The sequence below is a fragment of the Buteo buteo genome, chromosome 6 (assembly GCF_964188355.1).
Source record: "Buteo buteo chromosome 6, bButBut1.hap1.1, whole genome shotgun sequence".
NCBI classification, from domain to species: domain Eukaryota; kingdom Metazoa; phylum Chordata; class Aves; order Accipitriformes; family Accipitridae; genus Buteo; species Buteo buteo.
In genome coordinates, this window is record NC_134176.1 from 7,757,727 (window position 1) to 7,782,327 (window position 24,601).

The window sequence follows — 24,601 nt, forward strand, 5'->3', positions numbered from 1 at the left end:
CAGCGGCTGACAGTGCCATGTCTGCGCTCTGCGAAAGCACGTGAGTTTTTAAGTTAAAAAAAACCACCTTTTTTTTTTTTTTTTTTGTTGTGAGTAAGGAGAAAACTCCGTGTTTGGCCTATTTCTGCAGACAGACGGGCAAGTGTTTCTGCAGACAGACTGTTACCACACGTCACATCCTCCAGAGGCAAAAGATCCCATTAAAAGGCTGCTCGCAGAAAGCATTTATTAAAGCAACCTGCAACTTTCCTGATGGCAGCAAAGGCAGCGCTGCTCCAAAACCAGCAGCGCACAGTGAGCAACTCCGGACACCTGCCCTAATGCAAAATTCTCTTTTCTAGAGAGTTAAAAATTAGCGGAGCCCACCCGGGAAAGCCCCAGCTCTGTGCAGGGGGAACTGGGGGGTCGTTTCCCCAGCGCTGCCCAGACCTCTGCCAGGCTGTGGGCTTTCACCTGGGTCTCTCCAGTGCTGCTCCCGTTTCTGCCCCCAATTTATATTTTATTGCCTGCTGCAGCTCCCGTGTACCCAGACTCCTCTGGGTTGCGATGGGAATTTCTCATCTTTTATGTCTAGGGTAAAGTTCTGGCACGGACTGAGCCATGGCTTCTCAGCAGATCCCTCCCTCCTCTCCCTGGTGTCTTCTCCTTGGAAAACTGAGCGAGTCTGGTATGTGGTTAACAGGAAATGTTGTGCTGGTAGCTCCCATTTTATTGCTTGTGCATTACCATCCCTCTGCTGAAACCACTTCATGCCTGAGTCATGTGTTTACCATCCCTGTGCTCTCCGGCCACCTCCATCCTTTTACCCATCCCCTCTGTGGTTTAGGAGCTCGGGGACCTCCAAGGACAGCTCAGCAGGATGCCCTGGCAAAGCCTCCCTCTTCCCAGGCTCACCTCTTTGCTTTTCCACCAAAATGGTGTGTAAACAAGCGAGGAGGCCCTCACCGTGCTCCCACACAAGTCTCCAGGACTTGAAAATAACTCCTTATCTCCTGGTTTCCTCACAGGGGAAATGCACTTGACCATGCTGATATGCAGAAGAAATGGAAGAGAGCGGCTTGCCTGGAAGCTCACGGGCTCAGCAGCGTTAGCAAACTGAGTCGAACTCAACGGGCTTTGGAGAAGTGTCCCGTTTTGTACCTGGGGAACCGCTGCTTACGACCTGCTACAGGAAAATGTCACCGAGGTGACTTGGGGGAGCAGAGATTATCTGTGTAGGGGAGGGATTACAGAGTCAGAGCCTTCTCGCTGCCCGTCCTCCCCTCTTCCATGCGCATCCCCTCAACTCGCGGGAGTCCCCGCTCTGCAGGGGTTATCACACCTCGCTCCCTCCCCAGGCACCACAGACGATGGTTTCCCATCAAACCCCCTTTGCCTCGCCTTCATAAAAACCCCACTCAAAACTGCTGCAGACTCAGCGAGGTAAATGGAGACACAGGTTTCCATGGCTGGTCCCTATATTCCTGGTGATAAGCTGAATATTGAAAGGGAAAGCGCTGGGTTTCCCTGCCCCGCCGGGCTCTGCGGGCAGCACATCGAGTGTCCGCACTGGTGCTGCAGCGAGCGCTCACCGGAGAGTTGCAATACGCCATCGCACGTATGATGGACTACAAATGCTTCCCGTTATCCGAAAGGAGAAAGGACAACTTCTGGCCTGGTCAAGCGGAGACGAAAGCGGTTGCTGGGGCAGGAGCTGCCTGGGAGCAGGGGACAGGGACGGTCACCTGAACCCAGCCCCACTTGAAACCGCACGCCCCGCAGAGGCTGCAGTCACTTTGTAAAGGTCAAAATCATATTATAACGGGCCGTGAACTCTGACGTCGTTTCAGAGTGACTGATCGATATTCCTGGCACGGGAAAGCAGCCAGCGATGAGGCAGAGTCCCACTGTCACGGCCAGGCTTGGCAGCACCATGTGGTTTGCGAGCGAGTTTATAATACGGTGTTGCTAATGTATTTAAGCTTTAATTGCTGTTTAGCAATGAGGCGTTTGGGAGGAGTCGCCCAAGCAGGAGAGATTAGAGAGAGCCAACAGAAGAAGAGATACTAATCGATGAGATTGACTTTCTCTGGTCAGATATGTTAGCTAACTCCAGGAAATTATATTTTCCTCATACTCCTCCTATGAGCCTGCAAGAGCTTGGCCTGATTTCACTGACACCTAGCACTTCAAAGCTGGCCACATCCAATCTCAGGAAGCGTACCTGTGTCTGACACAGGCCATAACCCTGTGACCAGCAGCTACCTCTGCTTAGCAGCATTTTTTAGGTGAGCATGCATACGCACCAATTAAGTACTTGCACTGAGATGTGCAGTTTTATAATTGATTTTAAAAAATAAACTGGTCGCGCTGTCTCAGACACGACAGACAGAACTTTATTACTCTTTCCACGGGGCTGCAGTAGCAATTTCTTCACCATCATATGCAGCAGAGGCTGCAGGATGCTTACACATGCTGCAGAAACTCTGAGGTCATGTGGAAACTTTTCGAATTAATGACGGCTCCTGGACATGAGATAACTATGTTTTGCAGAATAAACATTGCTCCTGAGTAGTTTTCAGCTCGTTTAAGTAATTTTCAGCCCATTTTTTCAGACGAGTTTGCTTTGCAGGGAAAAATAATAGACGTTGTATGATGCAAGATACTTGCCTTTTCTTGATGGGGTAAAAACATGTGAGGGACTTTTTGTCTGTAAAAAATCCCTGCTGGGAAGATTAGTGGTTACTGCACAGATCTGTGAATTTGGAAACTTGGGATGTATCCCTGAGAAGCGGACTGGCTGCCTACGTGATCTCGAAGAAGTCAATGGACCGGCAATGAGCTGACCTTTGGGGTGAGCCAAGCCTGTGTGTCTGTATTTTGAGGGAGGAGGGGGTGTCTTCTGTCGGGTTTTATTATTGTGGCTATGTTTCTACATTTCCAATTTTCCACTGAGAAGCCACACAGCAGGAGCAGCCTGCCTGTCGCTGCCTTGCCTGCAGCCTGATGCACTGGGGGCACCTCGCCGGGGCTCTCCTCTGCCCCCTCCTCTGCCCGTACCTGCGGGAAAGCAAGATCCCACCAAAATGCAACGTAAGAGGCATTGCTCAGTCAGCGAGGCTGCCTATAGAGGAGCCTGAGATGTCACCGAGGTGTTTCTTTCCCCCCGACTCTACCACTCGCAGGCCTTTTTCCGTCTGCCTGAGCCTTAGGGATGCTTGGCACATGGGTGAGGGTGCGGTGCTCCGGACATGTCAGACTGAGAGTACCAGGTGAGCCAGGCATGCGTCCCTGCCCAATAAATCAGTTATAGTGATACGTATGCCTCTAACAGCTACTGAGACTCTTTGGTTCATGAATTCCTGGCCCGGTTCACCTCGATTATGTCTCCTATGGATCTCGGTGCCTAAGGGGTTGATTTTTTTTTTGTTTGTTTTCCAGCTTAAATCAGTTTAAAACCCTGCAAAAGTGTTCCTGTTACACCAGAATGGATTCTTCCTTCTCCAGACACCATGCTCTACTCTGCCAATTAGATTTCTTTCGCTGCTGCTTTGGGAGAAGATGGTCTAATGTTCAGCTGCTCATCCTATCAATAATCCACAAGCTGCTGTACTCAGGCCTACGCTTGCTTTTACCTGGGGGAGATTGCGGGCAGTACCATCTTCCCTCAGTTTTGCGTAACAGTTCTAGTAATACAAATGAGTAGTAGAGATGCTATTGCTATAGTCTTCTTGCATTATTTTGTATTTAGTAAAGGCACCAGCCATGAAATAGTGATGAAATTTAACTGGTATCTGACCTTGCTGTCCTGTTTTTTGGTGAGGTATTTTGTTGATGATGAACTGAGGGCTTCTTAGCTGTCTGAAAATGAAAATTACATCCACGAACTAAGTTTTTCTCTCCTTTCTAAGACAATAGGAAAAAGAAAACTTGATTAGCTTGTGTGTATCTCTCTTTGTTGGGTGCATGAATACCTATATGTACTAAAGGATTGCACCGAGCAAAAGCTGGCAGCATAAACAAATTTTCTTTTGGTTCTGAAAATGGTGAGGTCTGTGGTCATTCTTATCTAGATCCAGTTCCTACAAGATCTTTGTTTCCCACGCTCATAAGTTGCCTCTTATTGATAAACAGTTTCATTACTTTACTTAACATGTGATCTCAGATAGCATAGAGAGGTTTGATGCACCAACTTTGTCATTATGGTTCTGAATTTTGCTTACTCAGTTCCTTGGCAAACTCCTTCCATTCTGCGTTGACATCTTTTGACATACGAACCCAGGATTTTCCTGGTCTCTGAAATGCTGTGCTTATTAGCTATGTTAACCTGCCAGGCTCACCAAATTCTTCATTAAGAGTACAGGAATGCCCCCAGCCCATTCTATGCCTCAACTATTTTTTTTTTTTTTTAATTTTCCCACCTGTCAAAGCAGCCTGACAACCCAGCACTGGTGGTCCTTGTTTCACCGCCCCTCACTTCACCCTTCCTGCACTCCGCAGTGTCACTAGCTAAAGTCCTTGGGAGTGAAGAGTTTGAACCAAGAAAACAGCTGGAAAGCGATCAAAGGGGATGTCGGTCTCTGTTACTGCTGGCCGAGGTGGGTAGCACTAAGGAGAAGACACGGGGCAGAGCGCTCAGATGCTGCTTTGTTGTCAAATACCCCGGAGCTGTTCAGTCGCTGCCTTTCCTCAGCTCTGACTTGGCCTTTGTCTTCCCTGACTGGAGCTGTTGCAGTTCTGCTGGGAAGTACCTATTACCCCATTCGTAAGCGGAGAACTCAGTTTCCCTTCCAAAGGACCAGATCCACAAACTATTTATGTATCTAAGTCCAACTGATTTTTATCTCAGTTGCCTGAGTATCTTTGCGTATCTGGACCTAAGTGTTTTGTCTGTGGTCATGCAGGAAGTCTATGGTAGAGCAGAGAAGTGAAAACACAACCCAAGCTAAAGCTGTAACTACTTGTGCCATTCTTCCCTTCACTGGGATTTTTGGGGGGCAGGGCAAGATCTCAATTCGCTGTGAATAACAGCAGTATTTTGCCTCCGCATTTTGATATTTGGCTTTAAAATAAAACCCCGTATCACTGCTGCAAATGTTGCCTATTGATTAGCCTCTAATAAACTGGAGAACTCATTTCGGCTGGCATTGCCATGGCTGAAAGCCAATATTGCAATTGATCACTTAATTAACTGGAAGAAAATTAAAGGAACTGTAATCTGTGTCTCAGCTCTGTTGTTATCAAGCTGGCAAAGTGCTTATTTCTGCCTAGAGCAATGATCAGTTCCTTGACCCTGCAATTTAGAAGCACCGGCTTAGGCATCCCCCCTCACCTACCCACCTGCTTTCTGCAAGGCAGGAAGCAATGCGACCTGATCCTTCCTTCATCTGCTTCTGGATCCCAGGCTCTGGGGTGCCTGACACCTCTCACAGCTGGCTGGATCAGCTAAACTCACATCTTCTCACCGTGTCTGTGAAGGCTGTGGTTCTGGCTTACTAGGTGGAAAAACTGAGTCTGGAAGAGAAGTGGATGTACTTTAAAAGTCATTTTTTAGAGGCTGAAATGAGAACATGGGAGCTCTTGAGTTTACTTGAATACCGGCATTTCCGTAAAGGGATTGTGATACTGAATTTCATTTTGCTACTTCAAATAAGTAAGAGAGAACAGCATGTTTGAGAGAGAAATCACTGGTCCTGAAAATATGGTGAGCTCTTAAAGCTTTGACTTATACAAGCAACTTGAGTGGTCTGTGAACACAAAGAGGAAAAAAAAAGATATAAGAAGTCATTGTTTTAACAATTGTGTTGCCATATCAAGAGAAGACAGCTGCTTCCAACTTGTCTTTGCATGCCTAAGTAATATATTAATTACCTCATTCCCCCATAAATGCCTACAGTCCTCCAAAAGGCATGTTAAAACAGACATAGTCATTAAAGCTTGCACTGCATTTTCTAGTGTGTTGGGGGAAAACAAACAAACAAACAAACAAATAAAACCTCAAGCCCTTTGTGTTTTAGCTAGATCCAAGTTGGGGAAATGTTAAGTAGAAACACTTAAGAAACTGTATCATTGGAAAGAAAGCATGTTTTAATGCCAAAACAGGAAAAAAACCCCAGCATTTTAAACAGTTCTCAATTTTGGACCAGGTAAAATAGTTTGGCCCCTTTTACATTTTAATTACAGCTGAAGCCCATTCAGTTTCATCTTTTTATTTATTTCCGAATCTTTCTTGCTCCGCGTGAGAAACTTGCGGTCCAGGCTGTAAAATAACAAAGGGCTTGGTAGAAGGGATGAAAAGGATCAAAAAAAGGAAAAAGAAACCTCTTTCAGAACATTCCTGCGGATCATAACTAGCTGTAGGAGTCAGAAATCTGCATGAAATTGAAACCACGTCTCCTTCTGAGAAATGCATTTTCCCTCTGCTCTAGGTTATAACTTATGCAAAGACTGTCGCACAGTTCACGCTGCATCTGCTGACTGCTCGTCTGGTTTCCCTTACGTGTCCTCAAAGCATTTCACTTGTGTTTATAGTACCTTCAAAAGGGAAGCTGGGCAAAGAAGAAAGTAAAACTAGCCTGGTAGGTATGAGGTGTTACGGGCTGATTGGCATATTGGGAGTGTCTTGCGGGCTCCATAGATGTAGGTTAAAAACACTTTGTTGGTCACAAGCAAAACCAGCTGGTGGCCTGCTTACCGGTGTGACGACAGACCGCGCTGCGCTGGTCACCGTGGCCTCACGAGAAAGTCGTGCTCAGAGTGTGTGAGCAGAGGCAAGGGGGAGGAGATGGAAGAGTTTGTGTCTCCATCTTACACGGTAAGACCGACGGCCACAAAAACAGCACTTGGTATGCTCAAGAGTACTCGGGACCGAGGCGAGGAGCACCAAACCTGCTCTTTAGGCACTCCTGCACCCTCCAAAAGCCGAGTGGGGCAAATCTGTGCCCAAATCTCTCTTTTGCCTGGTTTGGAGAGAGGATTTAAACCCAGATCCCCTGTGTCCCCAGGTGTCTCTCTGTAAAGAGCAGTTAAGGGGCTAAAGTGAAACAGCTCCCAGAGGAGAGAAGAAATGAAGCTTTGCCCAAGTGGGTGCCAAACCCCGGTCTGAGCTGGACAGGACAGAGGTTGAACAAGCACCTCTGACCTCCAAGAGAGCACCCTGACTTTGGCTACTCTTTCCGAGTCCCATCGCCGTGCCTAGCTGCAGGGCAGAGTCACCAGCTGAGGATCCTGAGCACAGAGGAATATCTTGAAGGCCAAAAACCGGACCTGGCTTTGGCAAGGCCATAGGTCCAAGCAGCGCTCCTTTTTTTTCAGTGTTTCCATTGTGGTTATCTCAGTCGCTTCCTCCGCAGCTGGTTTCTGAGGCTCCTGCTCAGGTCCCCAGCTCTCCCGGTGCACTGCATGGGGAGCCGGGCTCCACACCCGGCACGCAGTGAACTCCTCCGCTCAGCACTGCGGCAAAGGATTGCAGCACTGAAATCCGAAAGCCATTCCCTAAGTGATTTGTGTAGAGTCCAACAGAAAGCCTGGAACCAAACCTCGGCTCTCCAAGCCTTCGTTCAGGGCTTTGACCACAAACCCGTCTTTTCTGTAAGGACAATTTTAAAATTCCATCCTGCTTTTTGTCCACATCAGGAAAACCATCGTACAATTGGCAATATCTGCTCAGGAGTGGCCTGGCGTTGGCAGGATGCAGCCGAATGGTGAAACTGTACAGCATAGCCTGCTGAGCGCCTGCTTGCCTTATGCTTTCATCTGGTAAATTCCTTTCATGGGTAGAAAATCCTTCCCCCAAATCTAATTACACTGAATTGGACATAGTGCTTTTATTATACTGCAGAATTTGTTACCCACATCAGTGCACTTCTCCGTGCAGAAATCACCGTCAAGAGAGTATTTCTAAATATCTAAATGTGCACTGAGTCAAGCAGACTTTAAGATATGGTCATAGTTCAAAAAATGTGGATTGTGCAAATGCAAAAAAGAAAAATAAATAAGATCTTGGCACAAGAAGGAGAGGAGAAGTGCTAAGGTTAGAAAAGACCAGAGGAAAGAACAGTTGCCAAAGAGAGATTGTGTCTTCCATCATGTACCCTGTTTCAGACAATATTTCATATTTGAGAAACGGCAGCATTAGGCTTTCACTACCAATGTTTTGGTTTGAATTCGATTCAAATTTCAATCTGCCTTTCTATTGTGAAATGAGTTGACTACCAGAGATCTCAGGTTCTGGCATTGTTAGGCATAGTAAGTCGTAGTAACGAGCATTAGATCGTTGGCAGCCTGTGTAGCAGAGCCACAGGTCTGCACAGTGTTAGAGACCTTGTGCCACTTCTCTTTCAAGTAAACGCTCCCACAAGGGTGCTGTGGGTAAGGCAGGTTTTGTGGTCAAACATCGGTAGACTGGCATGTACCCTTCATTATAGCACCGTGCTTATTTATTGAATCAATGAATATTAATTCCCTAAATGTAAGGGGCTGTACTACGAAGCAAAAGCCCAGGAAAGCCAGTGCTGCGGGTGGGTTTTTACAGTGACATCCCACATGATGTGAGCTGCCAGCTCAAGCCAGATAAATGGAGGGAGTCCTTACTTCTCTTTAACGCCCTCCACCTGGTAAGTCCATGCTCAGAAATGGCAAGTGTTCTTCAGAGGGAAGATGCCTGAGACAATTAAGCCCCTGATCTTCTTCCCACTGAAGTCAGCAGAAGTTTTGCCAATCATTATTGATGGGGATGCACTTGGGTCTGGAGAGTTAATGCATAGAGCCCATCATGGTGAGATCTGACCCATCAGCAGACAGATCTGAAGCCACAGGTAGGAGCATATCTCACATCTTCACGTTGATTTGTTCTGCTGCTGCATCCCCACCACTGTCCTCACCAAGCTGCTTGCTGACTCATCAGCTTGTGCATTTGCCCTAATTAGTCATATGCAAACACTAGTTTATTCAGGAAGTTCTCTTAACGTAAGTTGGAGTATGAACTTAGCACAGCAATAAAGGTCAAGAAAAGTGACTAAGGCATTATATACTGTAATAAGTTTCTGTTATCAGCCACCAGCAAAGCGGGAAAGAAAATGTATGTGCAGAATTTTAGTGGAGTGACGCAAGAGTTTAATAAGGGGCAGGATGTGTGTGGGGGGAGAACGTTTGCTGAACATCTCTCTAGAGCTGCTACAGTATGAAATGCTTAATTGCAGAACAAGTTTCCTCTAACATCCTCCTGAAACACAGTTGGGTTTTGAAGCAGTATTCTTTATTATGAGCTTGGCGTAAGCATGTTTGGCATGAAAAAAATGTGTCTAGTAAAGAGACCACAACACTTACTCACAGCTCCTCAGCGAATTCATGCTGGGAAGTCTGACATCTTTGAACAATCAACTTGAGCAGTGTTAGTAATTTGTAGACTGAGATTTTTCTGCAGTGTCTTTTACTCGGGGATTGCTAACACATCTTGACCCTTTGTGCCTGAATGATTTAAAATGATCAGAACCTAGTGTGAGAATATTCAAAGAGGAACCCTTTCCATGTACTGCACACACAGTATGCGAATCTGGATAATGGTGATAAAGGTGCACAAGTGGATCCTAAGACATCCATGCTTATGGGCACCAAAATTGTCATTCAAAGGACTGACAGCTGTAGGATTGGAAATAAAGAGTTTACTGCGTAGGATAAGCCGGGTTCTGTAGCGTTAGAGCTAGGCAGTCCCCAGTCTGGACCACATCGGTGCTACTTGGTCTTTGAAGGGAGTGTGAGCACCGAGATTGCAGCTGAAGTGCAAAAGAGGCTTTCATTTCTGAGTGTGGCAGGCTCACCAGAAACCACTTCATCTCACACTCAGCTCAGAGAAGCTGCAACGGCTGCTCTGAGTTGCACCAATCTCCTCTAAGGCACAGGAAGTACCTCTGGTAGCACCATTTCACTACCGAAACTCCCCTGACGCATTCCCTGTGGCAAGGGCTCCAATGAGGAAGGTGGCACTGAGCTGGGTATGTCATTTCTGCACCTGCCAGAAGATCCCCCCATTTCACCAGGGAAATTCCTTAGGGGCTGTTATGGTGAGTCTGTGACACTACTAAAACAGTCGACAGCTGCCGCGCGGGAGTGAATTTCTTCCTATGTCTAAACTGCCCATACTTCATTTTGAAAGATTAAGTTGTCCATGAGTTCTTGTGTGGGGCTTCTTGGTACTTACGCAAGAGACCTGAGTTTGAGCCTTGCTTTGATTATTTCTTTTCTTGAGGCTCCAGTGAGCACAGAACAACAGAAGTATCAGTAGTCCACAGCCGCACTGCCATGGGCTATCCTGTTGTCACATCTCATAAGCTAAGTCAAGCTGGGCTTTGTCAGCATTCTGATGAGAAATCTTAAAGAAATAAAAGGAGACTATAGCACCTGTGCCTTTTCTGTGTATCTGACTGCTGCGGGCAGAAGAAATTCATTTCATACAGAAACTCCTGGTGATTTCTATTAATGTCACAGTCGTTGCTTTTTCTTCAAAAGAAATTTTAAAAAAACAAAACCAGAAACACAAAACACCCATGGTTGTGTGCAAACCCGACTGCTCATTACCTGGAAGTTCGGAATCCACTGCAGAAGTGTTAGGAGGGTGCAGTACTGAAACGACATCACTTTGCCCTGCAGGTGTTTCTTACAACACCGCATGTGCACACAGCAGCGCAAGGACGGTACTTATGCCTGTCAAAGCTGCTTTTTTAAAAGGTATCATTACCGCTGAGCGGCAAACCGAGTAGTCTCGTAAGGTTCAGCTCCATGGGATCACTTAAAAGCCCTGGCTGGAGGAAGCCTACAAGAGGTAAAGGAACCTCTGAGCTCCGTGGAGTCCTTCCACCTGGAGCTGTACCCTTCCCGCCTCCCCACAGCGCTCGGACACATAGGACGAAGGCCTCTGTGGAACCTTCAACTCTAAACGCGTGGGCTCAACCCCCCAGTTTTCCTCTCCCTGCTCCCCCACGGCTGCGGCCTGCCTCCCCATCCGAGGGGCCGCCGCCGAGCATCTGCACGGCCGTCCCAACGCCAGGCCTGCCGCTAAGGCCTGGGCCGCCACGGGCCTTGTCCCCTGGACGGCCACCGCTCCTGAGCAGCCTCCCGGGCCACCCGAGGTTTCCAGGAGACCCCGGAGCTCACCCTGGAGGTGAGCGGTGCCCCACGCCGCCCTGGCGGGGGGTGACCGTGGCCGAGGCCCCGGTCCCGTCACCCGCGGCCGCGCCGTGAGGGGAGCGACCCCGCGCCCCGCCCCGCGCCGGGCGGCTGCTCTCTGGCGCCCCCTGGCGGCCGCCAGTGGGGCAGGGGCAGAGCGGGGCAACACAGCGGCGGGGACCCGCGCTGGTCCTAACGCCGCCCGCCCGCCTCCCTCACCGGCGCACGGCAAAGGACCGGGACGTTTCCCCGCTCCCCGGCGGTAGACCGCCATGCTGCGTCCCGGTGCTTGGCCGGCGGGGGTGCGGGCCCTGATCGGGTGGGAGGGAAGGCAGCGGTGCGGCCCCCCCATCCCGTCCAGCCTGCCGGCGCTGCCCGCGGGCGCCGGGGTTTTGGAAGCTGTAAAACTTGCTCGAAACGCGCTTCATGATCCGTGTGCCATCCGTCTGGCCCGCCCGGCCGCGCGCTCCTTAATTAGTAGGAGGGTTCGAAGTGCGTAACTGGAAAAGCCCTGGGTTTAGGACCACGAATCCATTGGGACAGGAGTCAAGCACCGACAAAAAGTTCCGAGAAGAACCCCTCCTCCCCCCCCAAAGCCGCCGTATGCCCGTAACCGCGCGGCCGTGCCGGCGGGCTCGTCTTTGCCCGTTTTTTTTCCCGATCCGCGCCGGCGTGAAACCGGGGGGCTGGGGAGGGGGGAGCTGGGGTGGTGGTCGCCCCGGGGGCGGGGCCGGGGTCTGGCCCCGCCCCGCACACCGCGGCCACACGTGAGGCGCCGGCCCCCTCCCAGCTGAGCGCTCAGCTGACCCCGCCGGCCGAGGGGGCCGGGCCGCGCCGCCGCTCCTCACTGGCGCAGCGCGGGGCCCGGGCCGGCCCTGCCCGCCCCCTCCTCCTCCTCCTCCTCCTCCTCCTCAGCGCCCGGCTCGGCCCAGCCCAGCCCGGCCCAGCCCACCGCCGCCGCTGCGCCCTTCGCCGCCCGCACCTCCCCGCAGCCTGCCCCGATGCTCTGAGCCCGCGCGGCCCCAGACCCGGCCCCTTTCCCGGCCGCGCCGCCATCATCTCCCCGCGCCCCCGTGGCGGCCATTGGAGCCGCCCGCCTCGTATCCAGGGAGCCGGCGGTAGGAAGAAGCAGCTCAGCCCGCCGCCATGGAGAGCCCCGGCGGCGTCACCGACAAGAAGAGGTACCGCCGGCCGACTTGAACGCGGCCTCCCGACCGGGTCCGCCCGCGGTGCCGGGGCTCGGCCCGCGCCGGCAGCGCCGCTGCCCGCCCCCCGCTCGCCGCCCGGCCCGGGGGGCCGCCTCCTCCTCCCCCCTCCTCCGCCATCTCCTCCGGTGCTGCCGGCGCCGTTCCGCGGGCCCCCCGCCGCCCCCCGCTTTGTGACCTCGGTCCCCCCCCCCGCTCCTTCCCTCCCCGCGCTCCCTCAGCCCGCGGAGCGCTTCGCTCTTTCATTCCTCCTCCTCCTCCTCCTCCTCCCCGCCGTCCACGTCGCCATTTTGTCGGCGGGGGGAGCGGGCCGGGGCTCCGGTGCGGGGCGGGGGGTGTGTGTGTGTGTTGGTGTGTGGGGTCTCCCTGAGGTGCGGCGTGTCTCCCGCGGCGGGAGCTGTCCCGCCGGCCTGGCGTGGCTCTCGGGTCGGCGGGTGGGAGCTCGCGGCGTGTTTTCTCCCCGCGGGGCGTGCGTGGGCCCCGCTCCGCTCCCCGCGCCCTCAGCCGTTGCGGCCGGGCGGCCTTGCGCGCCGAAAACGAGGGACAACCGGCCCGGGGGAAGGGCAGGCGGCGAGGCCGAGGGGTGTCCGCGGGGGTCGGGGGGGTGTGTGAGGCGGGGGGGAAGCGCCTGGCTTCGGTCGAGCTGCGGCGGTGCCGGGGAGCGACCCGGGGGGGGGGGGGGGGGGGGCTGGCTTTGCTTCCGCAAATGAGCGGGTAGGAATTGATGGTGCTTTATTCCAGGCGGTCACCGAGCCTGTGGGGATCTGGTTTTGTGCAGAAAAAGGAATTCCGTTTTGGAATCTGGAAATATTAAGCTTAAAAAAACCAAACAAACCCCAACCCGCGACGGATGGGGGGGGGGGGCGGGGAGGATGGCGGCTGGACAATGTGAGTTGAGGAGTATGAATAATTCACCAAGGATTGTTAGCTCAAATTAGGAGGGGGAAATGAAAGCCTTAAAAGCCTTTGTTGCATGGTGAAGTTAGGGAGTTTGAGTATTTGGGTGACCAGATTTCTGCGTTGGTGCTCCACCGGCGTGCTTTGTGGAGGGATTAATTGCCATAATCGCCATCTGCAGAAGACGCCGTTTGTTTATATTGATATCGATACCTTTTTTTGGTTTTTTTCTGAGATGGGTTTTCTCTGCTTGTGTATCAAAAGGTCACCTGAGTAGGTTAAACGCAGCAAGTACTAAAGTGTGTAAGTTGTGTTGGAAAGGAGACTGGCTGGCTTTTAAAATGGATGGTGAGCTTTGTGCTGAGCTGGGAGTGCTGAGCGCTGGGCTTGTGAACAGGGAGTGCTTCACCTCTAGGACAGTATCATCTCGGTGATAATTTGGTACAGGGGGTGTGGTGGGGGAGAAGCAGCTTTTAGTCTAATGAAACCCGTACCGTGGGGCACCTGGGGGTGGCACCGGTTCTGTAACCTTTGTTTTTTCTACTCCAAGCTAATGGCTATTCAGAAGCCTGGGAGAAAATGTTACAACAGAGAAATGATTATTCTGTGCTTTGCTCTGCTGCCCTAATTTAGTGGCAGGTCTAGAAAGGGGGTTTGAGACTGAAGTTGTTCTCTGTTGCTGGTTTTTGTTTTGGTTTGGTTTTTTTTGTTAGTTGGTTGGGGTTTTTTTTGCCCTTAAGCATTTGTTATTTTTTTACTTACCATTCTGTCCCACTGGGGTACTTTTTTTTGCAATTTCCTTATGCTGGATGTAATCTGCTTTCTTCAGAATGTAAGAATCAGTATGCAAAGCTTATCCTTCCTTCCTAAAGGCAGGGCTTAAGAAAGAGAATTTGTTGTTTTCTGTTTCCTCTAGACCGAGTTCAAAGTTGGGAATGTTTCTTATAAAACAGTAAAGAATATTCAGATTACTTCTGTTGTAGGGTTTTAATCAAAAACATAAAGCTGTATCTGTGGTACGCTCATCCTGGGGGCTATGAATGTGCAGTAGAGCAAAGATGGCTAGGCAAAAAAGGAAGGATATGAGCTCACCAGAGAACTTATTGAAAATCTCAAACATTTCTCAAGAACCTGGGTTGTTTTAGAAGGGCTTAGGTTTGACAGTGTCCATGTTCAGAATACCTTTAAGGGAGAAGACCTTCCAGTCCTGTTCTTCAATGATAAAACTTTGGCTGATTATATATATAGTACACCTCAATTGTGGCATGTGTTAAGATCCTTTTATTCCTTGTGTCTCCCTGTGTTTGTATTTGGATAGCATTTAGCTCTTGATAGTCAAAGTGAAGCTTGTTGTTTGCTTAATTGTGTGCTGTGAGATGCAGAAATTACAGAATTTGACCAAGTGTGTGTCTCAGTCTTATATAAGTGAAATTTAGTCATAATAGTGCCTGGAAGTGTGGATTCATTTACTGGTTTGTTGAATCCATTCTTTGACGTAGTCCCAAGCTTCTCATATACCTGTAAGGGTCAAGATTCCATTAGAAACAAAATGTCAGCAACATGATTAGGTATTGAGTTTTTTGGATTTTAGCTGTTCTTCAGTAGTTGTGTCACTTTCATGTGCTCCTGGGTTTCCCCCCGTGCGCTACAAGGAGCGAGTCTATCTCGGTGCACGGAGTGGGTAAAACAGCACTGTTGGGAGCTTTGTTTAGTTATCGACTCTCATTTGATTCAAATTTAAGGCTTTTGTTGAGAAGTATGCTGACTTTTCTCAATAATGCTTTAAGAAACTAGTGTGTGGATGGCTGATGCTATGAAAAGCTCTTCCCCAGGTCTGTGGTGTGACACTTCACTATTAGCAGAATAATTCCTGCACCATTTTAACTAAATGAGCCATTTAGGGTTACTGGTTACTTTGGTAGTGGCTTGCAGCTGGTAGATACACTAGAAAAATGGATCTTGGATTGTTTTAAGCCCTTACTTGTAGCATAAAATACATATTTTTAATGGTATGGGTGCTAAATAAAACAGAGAACCAGGAAGGTTTAAAAAAATGTTTTCCTGAGTGCTCATTCTGAGTCTTAAGATGGTATAAACCAGCAGAGTTTAACATTCTGACTTGAGTGCCTTGCAGAAAAGCTTCAGCTTTTCAGTTTCTCTCAGTTGGGACTTGAAACTTAACATCTAGTGTCTAAGGGGATGATTTGAGAGACCAGGGTTTTGCTGCTGGATCTCTGCCACTGATGTCCAGCTCCAAAATCTGTTTGAGAAGCCTGGGTCCTGTGCCGCTAGCTCTGAGGGGCAGTGGCTACTGCTGGTTTTTCTTAAACCTGTGTGAGGTCTTTAGGATTGTATGTGCCATTGCTTTTTTTGTGTTAATTTCTCTCAATGCTGGTGGAACTGAGCCACCATTACTAGAGTCGAAAGTGAATACAAAACCCTTTTGTATATACTCTAAGTGTTCCTTTCTATGTGTTGTAAGAAGAGGAGAAATCTTTCAGTAAATCTCCTGTAGAGTCACCCCACAGGTATGGGGAGGGCAGAGTGGTTTCTGGCTTACAGAATGGTGTTTTTACTGCTTTCTGGATTGTTTGCCTTGCCATAGGGCTTACCTTGTGGTAGCGCCTGTGTTGTCTGTTCTTTGCCATTTCCTCAAATGTGAAACATTTTTTAATTCTTTCAGTAAAAGTGATCAGAAATTACTTTCCAGTGCCTGCTAAAGATGAAGGCAACAGCATAGTGCTGCTGCCCTTCCTCCTTGTTATCAAGGCACTAGAAATCAGGGAAGAATAGCTGTGGAGGATTTGCCTACTCCAGATATTTTCCGTAATTCTGCTCTGTTGGTGCTTTGGTTTCCTTTTATCAGTGAAGGTCTGAGTATTTGGCAGTATGTTGATGGAAGCAGTGGTTCCATTTTTTGTTTACAGTTGCGCTTGCTTTGCCCTTTTAAAACAGTGTCTGCAGTCTGGGTCTCTTGGTTGGCATGCCTGAAATACCAACAACTGGTCCACACTTAGTGGAGAGGTCTGGTGCAGATGTGATCAGATGGTCCAGGTTGTCAGGTGGTCTGTAACAGGGTGATGGGATGGTAAGAGGCTTTTATTTCAAGTACTTACAAGCTTTTTTAGCAACTCTGCCTTCTGTAGAAATGCTCTTCCTTTCTGGTGTCTCTGGAGGCACATCCTGGACCATTTTTGGAGAGGGTGGCAACAAATGTAGCTGCATACTGTTATCAACAACTTAAGTCTGGCAATTAAGTCAACTATGGGTTTTAAGGTGGAGGTGTGAAGTGGATAATCCATTTTATTCCCTCATTTAATTGCCATCCCCATTTTCTGGTTGGTTTCTCGCTTCTCAGAAGTGTCCATCAAGGGCTTATTTATGTTAGGTGAAGATCATGCTGAAGTATGTTCTTTGTAAGCCTCGAGAAGCTGAGAAGCGTAGTTGCATGCTATGTTTCTACTGCTACCAGAAGAGAGGCCAGAGAAGACTATCCTGCTATCATTTGTAAGGCTTCAGTCAGCAACGTAACATGCATTTACTTAGAGGTGCTTGCTTCCTCCTCTGCACGTTGTGAAAGCAACTGTAGACCTTTGTTCCTCCCTATCCTTGAACTATAATGCGTGGAGTTTATAAGGCTGTTCCCAGGACTTTGCTGATGGTGAAGTGGAAGAAAAAAATCAGTCAATAAATATTATTAACACTAGCAAATGTCAGCAGTGTTGCAGTATAAGCCCAAACCCCTTCTGAGGCTCTTAAGAGAACTCATGTTCACGTTGGTGTGCCTCTAACCTGAAAGCCTTGAAGACTCTTGCTGAGCCTACATAACACAATGGATTGAGTTCTTGAATGTGTTGGTGTTGTTCAATAGTAATACTACACCAATTTATGTTAGAAGGCTGGATTTTAAGAAGGCTCATGTGAGATTTCTGGTATTAAAGGGGACATTGAGTGACAGAAACCACTGATTTGTGAGTGTTTTTTTTTTTTTTGTACTGCAGAAGAGAATTTGGCAGTATTATCTCAATTTATTCTTGAAGAGCTTGGTGTTATGATATGCCAACAAAATAATTCTTACATGATTGTAAGTATGCATTGTTAAGTAAACCCAGGAGGGAAGTACTGCATGGCTCAGCGGTGGTATACGAGAGCATCTAGATTTTCCTGATGATACTGCTCTTTCAAGGAGATGCAAATACCGATCCGATTACAAGATGTGTTCTTTAAAAAACAAACAGCTTCAAAACAAAAACAAATCTTGTAAGAACCTTAGCAAGAAGGTGCAGTAACCCTTTTCTAGCAAGCTGATGTCCAAAAGGAAGGAATGTTCCCGATTACAAGTCATCAGCTCAAATGCTCCTTTTATCTTCAAATACACAGTTATATAGGCAGGTGTTTACATGCCTCAGAAAAACCACCTAGGTAATGCATGGAAAGAACTTGGACCTTAATCATGTTTTCAAGTTATAACAGCCCTTTCTCTTTTGAATTCAAGAAAGTTTGAGCATTTTGAGCCTCTCTTGAGAAACCGTCTTTGTATTAGAGCAGGTGGAAGAGCATGCAGGAGAATCTGAGTTTTCCAGTGAGTATTGCTCCAAAATGGGAGGTGCTTGGGGGTTTTATGACACTGGGAACTACAAAAATGGCCCAGGAGAGAAGGTGAGCCTTTTTACTGTAACTAATGACTGAAAAATCAGGAAAGATACAGGTTTCCAAATTGGATATGAAGGCTATTAAGGTTTTCCTCTACTGAGATCTCTGCTATTTCGCTTAGAATAAAAGTCTCTATGAAAATTAAGTTCTGAAATTACTAGAAACATGAACATGAAATCAAGTGAATACATGCCAGCATATGTATTTTTTTTAAATACAGTTTATGTAGGTGACGAACACTTTAGGGTTCTTTGATGTGGAGCCATTGCCTCAGTTGAAGCTATGCCTGTTCATACCAGCCTGGGGGTTTGGTCCAAGATCTCAGAGTAAGTGCATCGATAAAGAGGAGCTTCATTGTATGCATAATCTGTCGCTTCTTTCTGTTGAAGCCTCATAATACTGGGGCTTGTACAAAAATGTAGCCTTTTTAAAACATTGAGATATTTTGGTACTGGGACATTTGAAAAATGGCTCTGCTGGTGCTGAAGAACTGGTGCTTCAAGGTGATCCATTAGTTGTTTCTTAAAGATATCCAATACATAATAAACTGTGTGTGTGTTAGGAGAGACACTGTGCAGCTTCTGTTTAATTTGGTGTGGTGTGAAGGAATGCTTGTTAAGCGTTTTGAGGAAAAATGTTAAAACAGATCTTGAAAATCACTACATTAAAATAGAGCCTGAAGTTCAAGTGAAGAATTGAGGAAACTGAATCAGCAGCACTGAACTGTGCTACTATATTTACAACAGTGGAAGGTTTTACCAAGTAACTTATTAAATAACCCTTCCAACTGAATTTGTAATAGTCCTGGAAGTGTTACTTGAAAAAGATGACCCATTTTGTTTACCAGAATGAATTGTTTCACTGTCAATCCTAAACCAAAACCAGATTGGTGTTACGTTACGAAAATGCTTGTATTTCAAGAAGCAAAAGAATTTGAGACCAAGGTTCCTGGTTTTGTGAAGTTATTTCATGCTGCTCGCAAGTGAGAATAGTAAATGGACTCTTATGCTAGAAAGGGAGTTACTAGAGGCTTACCTTCTTACGTTTGCCCCCTGCTCACATCCATTGGAAGAGATGGGAATATGCTCCAAGGAACAGAAGACTTGAAGTAATCCATGTCAAATATAAAGGCTGCCATCTCTACTAGCTAAGCTAAATAAATGAGAAGCTCTATGTGGTTTAGCTGGGGATGGGAGTATTTGGTGCTCAGTCCTTCAGAAAGGACTTTTTCCTTGTACCCTATTGAATCTACTGGATGTTGAGCTGACATTGCTGCAGGCTTTTTGTCCTAGCTATTGTTGTAAGCGTTTTTCTTGACTGCTTAGTGGATCTGTTTGTTCTTTATTCATACAGAAAAATAAAATTTAATATTTCTTACTTCTGGGTTTTCTTTAGTTCTTAAAACCTTTGATCATAAAATACCCTGTTAACTGAAAGCAGTTGCGGAATGTGAGGTGAAGGGACAAGAACCTGGATGGAGGGACAAGAGCTTGGATGGAAGCAGTGAGGGAAAATGTCCAGCCTCCAGTATGGAAAACCTGAATGCAATGACATAAAATAAATGATACGTTGTAAAGCCATGATTTAGACTAAAATTAGTTACTTTATCAAGAGTCTGCATCTGTCTGAAAATAGACCAGTTCGTAGCTAAAACATTGCTAACTGAGAGCCTGACAGATATCTCGGGGATATGTTTTACATCTTTTTTGTGAGTTTGTGGTAGAAGGAAAAGCAGGAGGGCTGAAGGGAGGGGAGCGCTCACTGGCTAGTTCTGTCAAGCCCATGTCCAGATACCTCTTTTGAAAAGCTGTGTTTTTTCTGAAATAATAAACACATTTTAACTACAATGTATCTTTCATCCTGAAGGGCAGAGCACAGATAATTAAAAGAAAAAAAAAATGCTGTATTCTAGGAAAAAGTCAAATAACCTAGTTGAAAAAAAATTAGAATTTTCTTAAAAACAACCGCTGTATGCCATGTGGTTATTTTAAAATAGTAAATTACTATGCAAAGGTAAAATATCAGTAGGTTACATTGTGTAGTAAGATAGAGCAGAATCACTTCACCATGTTCTGAATTAGAAATACTAATTTTGGAAGCTTTTACCTTCTTACTCACACTTTCTAAGCGGGGAGTTAGTTGGGGTTTCAGGTCAGTTCAAGGCCAAATCCAGGTGATGGATAATCTTGGCAGTGTGGTCCTGTGCTGGCTTCAGGAGTTTCAGGCTCTGCTGCTGGCTCTTATGTGCCATAATTTACCTATCTGTAAAATGGCTGTTTATAGAGACTTCGTGGTCTTGACAGACTTTACTTTGTAAGTTAATGCATAGCTCAGTGGACTCCCTTCTTGCTGCCTCTCCCCACTATCATTTTGCAAACGGCAGTGGGTTTCAGTGTTCACTCGGAACGTTTGTGCTGCTGTAGCTAATTCAGTCTGAACTGCCTGCTTGCTCTCTTAGTTTGTTAGGGTTTTTTCAGTTAGGGTTTTTTTTGATGGTAGCCAAGTTATGGTAAATGCCTGCAACTACCCTCATGTAAAGAAAATGGTTTAAATTGCCATTTTAGAAGGTAATATACAAAGGAATGAATTTTAATAGTTTACATACAGAGGTGTTGTCTCTGCTTGGTTATTATGCTAGTTTCTGCAGTTAAATCTCTTAAATCTTTTTGCTCTCTGTAAGGAAATTCTGATTTCTTTTCTGAGTTGGATTACTAGGCTGTAATGTTCATTAATTCATAATGAGCAAGGCTTTCTTCTAGAAAATCAGGTGCTTGTCATTACACATGAGATTTAGGTGTGGTTTTTTTTTATTTGTATGGTATTTTCCTCACAAGAACTCTCTACACAGACTATAAAATAAGGAGAACTGGTAAATAAAATTGGCCATAATGGCAAAAGCAGTAATACTGAAAGGAAATCATGTCAAAGCAAGAAGAGGCAAAGCTGTAACCCCGAGTTCATTGTGAACTAGTGGCTGAGAGATTGCACTAATTCTGTAATGCAGCTATAGAAGGAAGGAGCACCCCTCCTAACCAATTTGGAAAAAGTAACATTTATGGAGAATTTGCAAATACATTACAGTTCCTGGAAAGCCTGCCTATTCAACTGAAAACTCAGACTTTGCACTAAGTGTTTGAGAGTGTAGTCTGAAATGTCTTTTCCCCCACCACTGGGAGGAGTGTTTGGATACCAGAAATGAGTAGCCCCATAAGCCGGCACATGAGATGAAGCTGGTCCTCTGGCCCCTTTCCTCCCCACCTCATTGCCTGGTTTTTTTGGTCTTTAAACAGCAAAGACTGGAGCTCCCTTGCAAGACTGACTGTAATGGACCCAGTTGCCCCTACTTGTAACCTGTTTTATTGGTTGTCTGCGGAGTGGTGAACAGTCTGGGCTGTTGCATCTCGGTTGCTGGTCAGGCCAGACAAGTGTGTTACTGCTGGGCTGGGAGGCGAGAGGGAATGGGGCTTTCGGGGCTGCCTGCGACTCTGGACAATCTTTGTGTCGGTCCATCTCAAGACTTGATAGTGTTAACGCTACAGCTCTGTCACCCCTAGTTGATCAACTTCAATTAAAAAGTATTTTTAGGGGGATAAGGGGGCTAACTGGCATGTTCTCCATCTATGCCAGGTGGAAGATGAGAGGCTTTTGGTTTTTGGGTGGGTTTTTGAGGGGAGAGGGGGCTGTGGGGGTTGTTTTGGTTCTGTTTTTATTTGGAAGAATACTTGCATCATTAGCTCACTATATATTTAAATAACTGGATTTGAGCCATGTTCTTATACATTATAAACCCGTTTTTCATATGAAGTTGTCTTTAGGGAAGTTGAGTACACAGTTTTAGGTTTCTCTGTGCTAAGTGCTGGGCTTGCCTGGGACTTCTTTCCATGGAAGAATAGTTTAGTAAATATTGTGGATAGCAGCTCTGGACAAAATAAAGATCTAACAAACAGTGAAGAAAAATGAATGCCTGCACATTCAGCACAGTAAAAGGAGTAGAGCTCTGTTGTAACTGTCTTTGGCAGTCTGCGCCTTTTAAGCGAGCTTGTATCTGGTCAGTATTTTCTTGGTGTGCTGTTGTGCTGTAGGTGAGAGCAGTCAGCATGGACGTGCCTAGGGTTAAGTTCTTCAGATGGTCCACATAAACACAGCTAGTTACGCTGGTATAATGATACCAGAGTTAGGGTGTTCTGCTAGGGTATGGCCACAAACTGGGAGTTGCACCTTTGTCCCATACAGCTGTGCTGGCAGAAATACCTGGTTTAGGCTAGGCATGAAAAGACTACCGGGTTTTGTACCAACCACAGGAATGAGTTCAACCTTAAAAGCTAAATGTGAAGCTGCTTACAGGTCTACTTTCTAAGTTCCAATACCATCATGATGACATATACTGTTAATGTATTATTGTATTGTAATAGCTGCATTTTTTTTCATAACGAAGAAAAATTGAAGCTTTTTTGTAGTGGATATGGTCTTTGTGACTCTATTTCTAAGCAATGCTAGTTTTATAGTCTGAGAGGTTGTCTCTAACATTGAAGTATCGAGTGTGAATCTTGTACTGGCAAATGATGGGGATTGATGGCAGAACTGAAAACTAGTTGAAGTTCAATAATGAGATGTTACCAAATCTGAGGTGCATTATTCATTTGGATTGTATTGTTTCTACATGGTATACTTCTATGAAACTGTTTAAGAACAGATACCATGATAAATACAAAGCCACTCAATTGTAGAAAACAGTTCTAAAGAGAAATATGTGAATTGCTATCGGAAGATGCTTATAATTTTTTTTAGAATGTTCTCAAAACCTGGATCAAGAAAGATGAACCTGGATTAATAATACAGGCACAGTAGCTATTTTACATGGGAGTTGAAAACACCTATAGGGGAAAAATCTAACTGATGAGAGAAACAGTAAGTTAGAATGGGAGAAAGGCTAGAAAATAGATAACAGCAATAAAACAACATACAGGAAACCCCCTGATTTCTTGTGTTAATGTAATATGGTGTACACAATGTAAAATTTGCCTTAACACTGGGTGGTGATTTAAAAAGCCAGGAGATAAAGTTGACATGCTAATGTTTTAAGATCTGTCCATTGACCATTTTTAATCTAGTTATTTTTAATTAAAATTTATCAGTTACTGATGGCATTTTCTAGGGTTCTTTTTGGTCTTACTTGCTGGTGGTAAATAAGCAGGAACAAGTCAGCTTTAAATGTAGCCATTGATTAGTTTTACACTCAAGGAGATGAAAACTGTGGGCTGTATTTAGACAATTGGGGAATCGCTTGTAGAAATGTGCAGCAGTGGGCAGAGGGGTCTGGGATGGTGTGGGGAACAATATATTGTTTGAGACACGCTCTGGCCCAAGTGGTTCATATGACCATAATGACAGGAGTTGCACATTCGAGTAGAGAGGCTGTGTTAACATCTGTAACTGGTGCACATGGGATTGCTGCTGGCGGGCTTTGTTCTGAAGGCTGTTGGGCCAATTCTTGCTTGCTGTAAAACTTTGTTTATATTCATGTTGCTGTGTTTTAAAGCCTTTTTGATTTGAGGCAGTGAGTGGGAGCCTGGGTAATGTTCTTCCACTGAGCTCTTGGTTCAGCTGCAGTGAATCCTGGTGGTAAAATACCTTTTTGCTCTGAGTCTCTAACTCAAATATCTTTTGGAACTCAGATGTTTATTCAGTTACTGCAGTAAACATCTCTTAGATATAAGAAGTGCCTAGTATTGGGTTTAAAACTGTCAGTGAAACACTGCTTTCTGTGAGCTATGATGCATAACCTGCTTTGGATTGCTTTCTGCTTCTGTATTCTGGTGGTGGAAATACAAAATGGAAATGAACGTCTGGTACTGAAATTGTGCAGGAAACATCATACCTGAAAATGCATGCAATTTCCTGTCTAACACTGGCATTTCTGATATTTTCATTGCATGTATAATCCACTCTTCAGCTGAGATTTTCTTCTGCGTCTTTAGGTGTTTTTCTTTCATGCAAGACTGATAGCAGAAGGTTACAATACAGCTCTTAAGTTTGTGGTTTGTTTTAAATGGAGCCTGGGTTCCTGTTGTCTCTACAGAATGGTATTTCTGTTGTGAAGACCACGAGTTTTACACATGGGCAGTTCTGAAAATCTCTTAAATTATACAATTTATTTAAGCTTATTTTGTGCCAGTTCACATCTCACTGTTTAAAGTCCTCTTCCTTGAGCTCCCATTTCCCCCCCCCCCCCCAGCAGAGAGGGAGTTCACTTAGGAAATATATTTTCTTTCTCAGGAATTCAACATCCTTTAATTGACTACACAGACATTTGTGGGCAGCTACACATGCTGATTTTGTGTGTTTTAATTTATTTTATGCAATTGTAAGTTACAAGATTAGAGTAGTTGCAACAGTAAAAGATTTTATTGGGGGGGGGGGCTTTTTTTATTTGGTAGCATCCCATGTTGAGGCAACTCTGACTTCACTTGGTAATTAAACCTCATTTGTGAAAGACCTTTTCCCTATTAATTTGATCCATTAAAGAAACATTCTTTGAAGCTGGTAGTTAATCTTCCTATTTAAATTGCTGGGTTTTACTCAGATTGGTTACAGCTTAGTTTTAAACAGCAGCTAAAAATAGCAAACTGTTGTGCTGTACAGTTTAAATATCTATCTATAGTAGTAGCCTTTCTAGAAAGGAAATACCTAGTAAGAGGGAGAGG

The 24,601-nt window shown here is 46.1% G+C and overlaps 1 protein-coding gene across 3 annotated transcripts in view; it reads left to right on the top strand.

Annotated features, from left to right (window-relative positions):
• The first annotated feature begins 12,086 nt into the window (after positions 1–12,086).
• HIF1A (hypoxia inducible factor 1 subunit alpha) overlaps positions 12,087–24,601 on the top strand; it is a 34,711-nt gene continuing 22,196 nt past the window's right edge. Inside the window, exon 1 of one of the 3 annotated variants that reach the window (XM_075029622.1) lies at positions 12,087–12,323. In XM_075029622.1, coding sequence (XP_074885723.1) covers positions 12,289–12,323 — 35 coding nt within the window. In that variant the 5' untranslated portion in view covers positions 12,087–12,288. Of the gene's footprint in view, positions 12,324–17,501; positions 17,904–18,164; positions 18,224–24,601 lie in introns of those variants that run through there. The other 2 variants (XM_075029624.1, XM_075029621.1) reach the window with 2 other exon arrangements.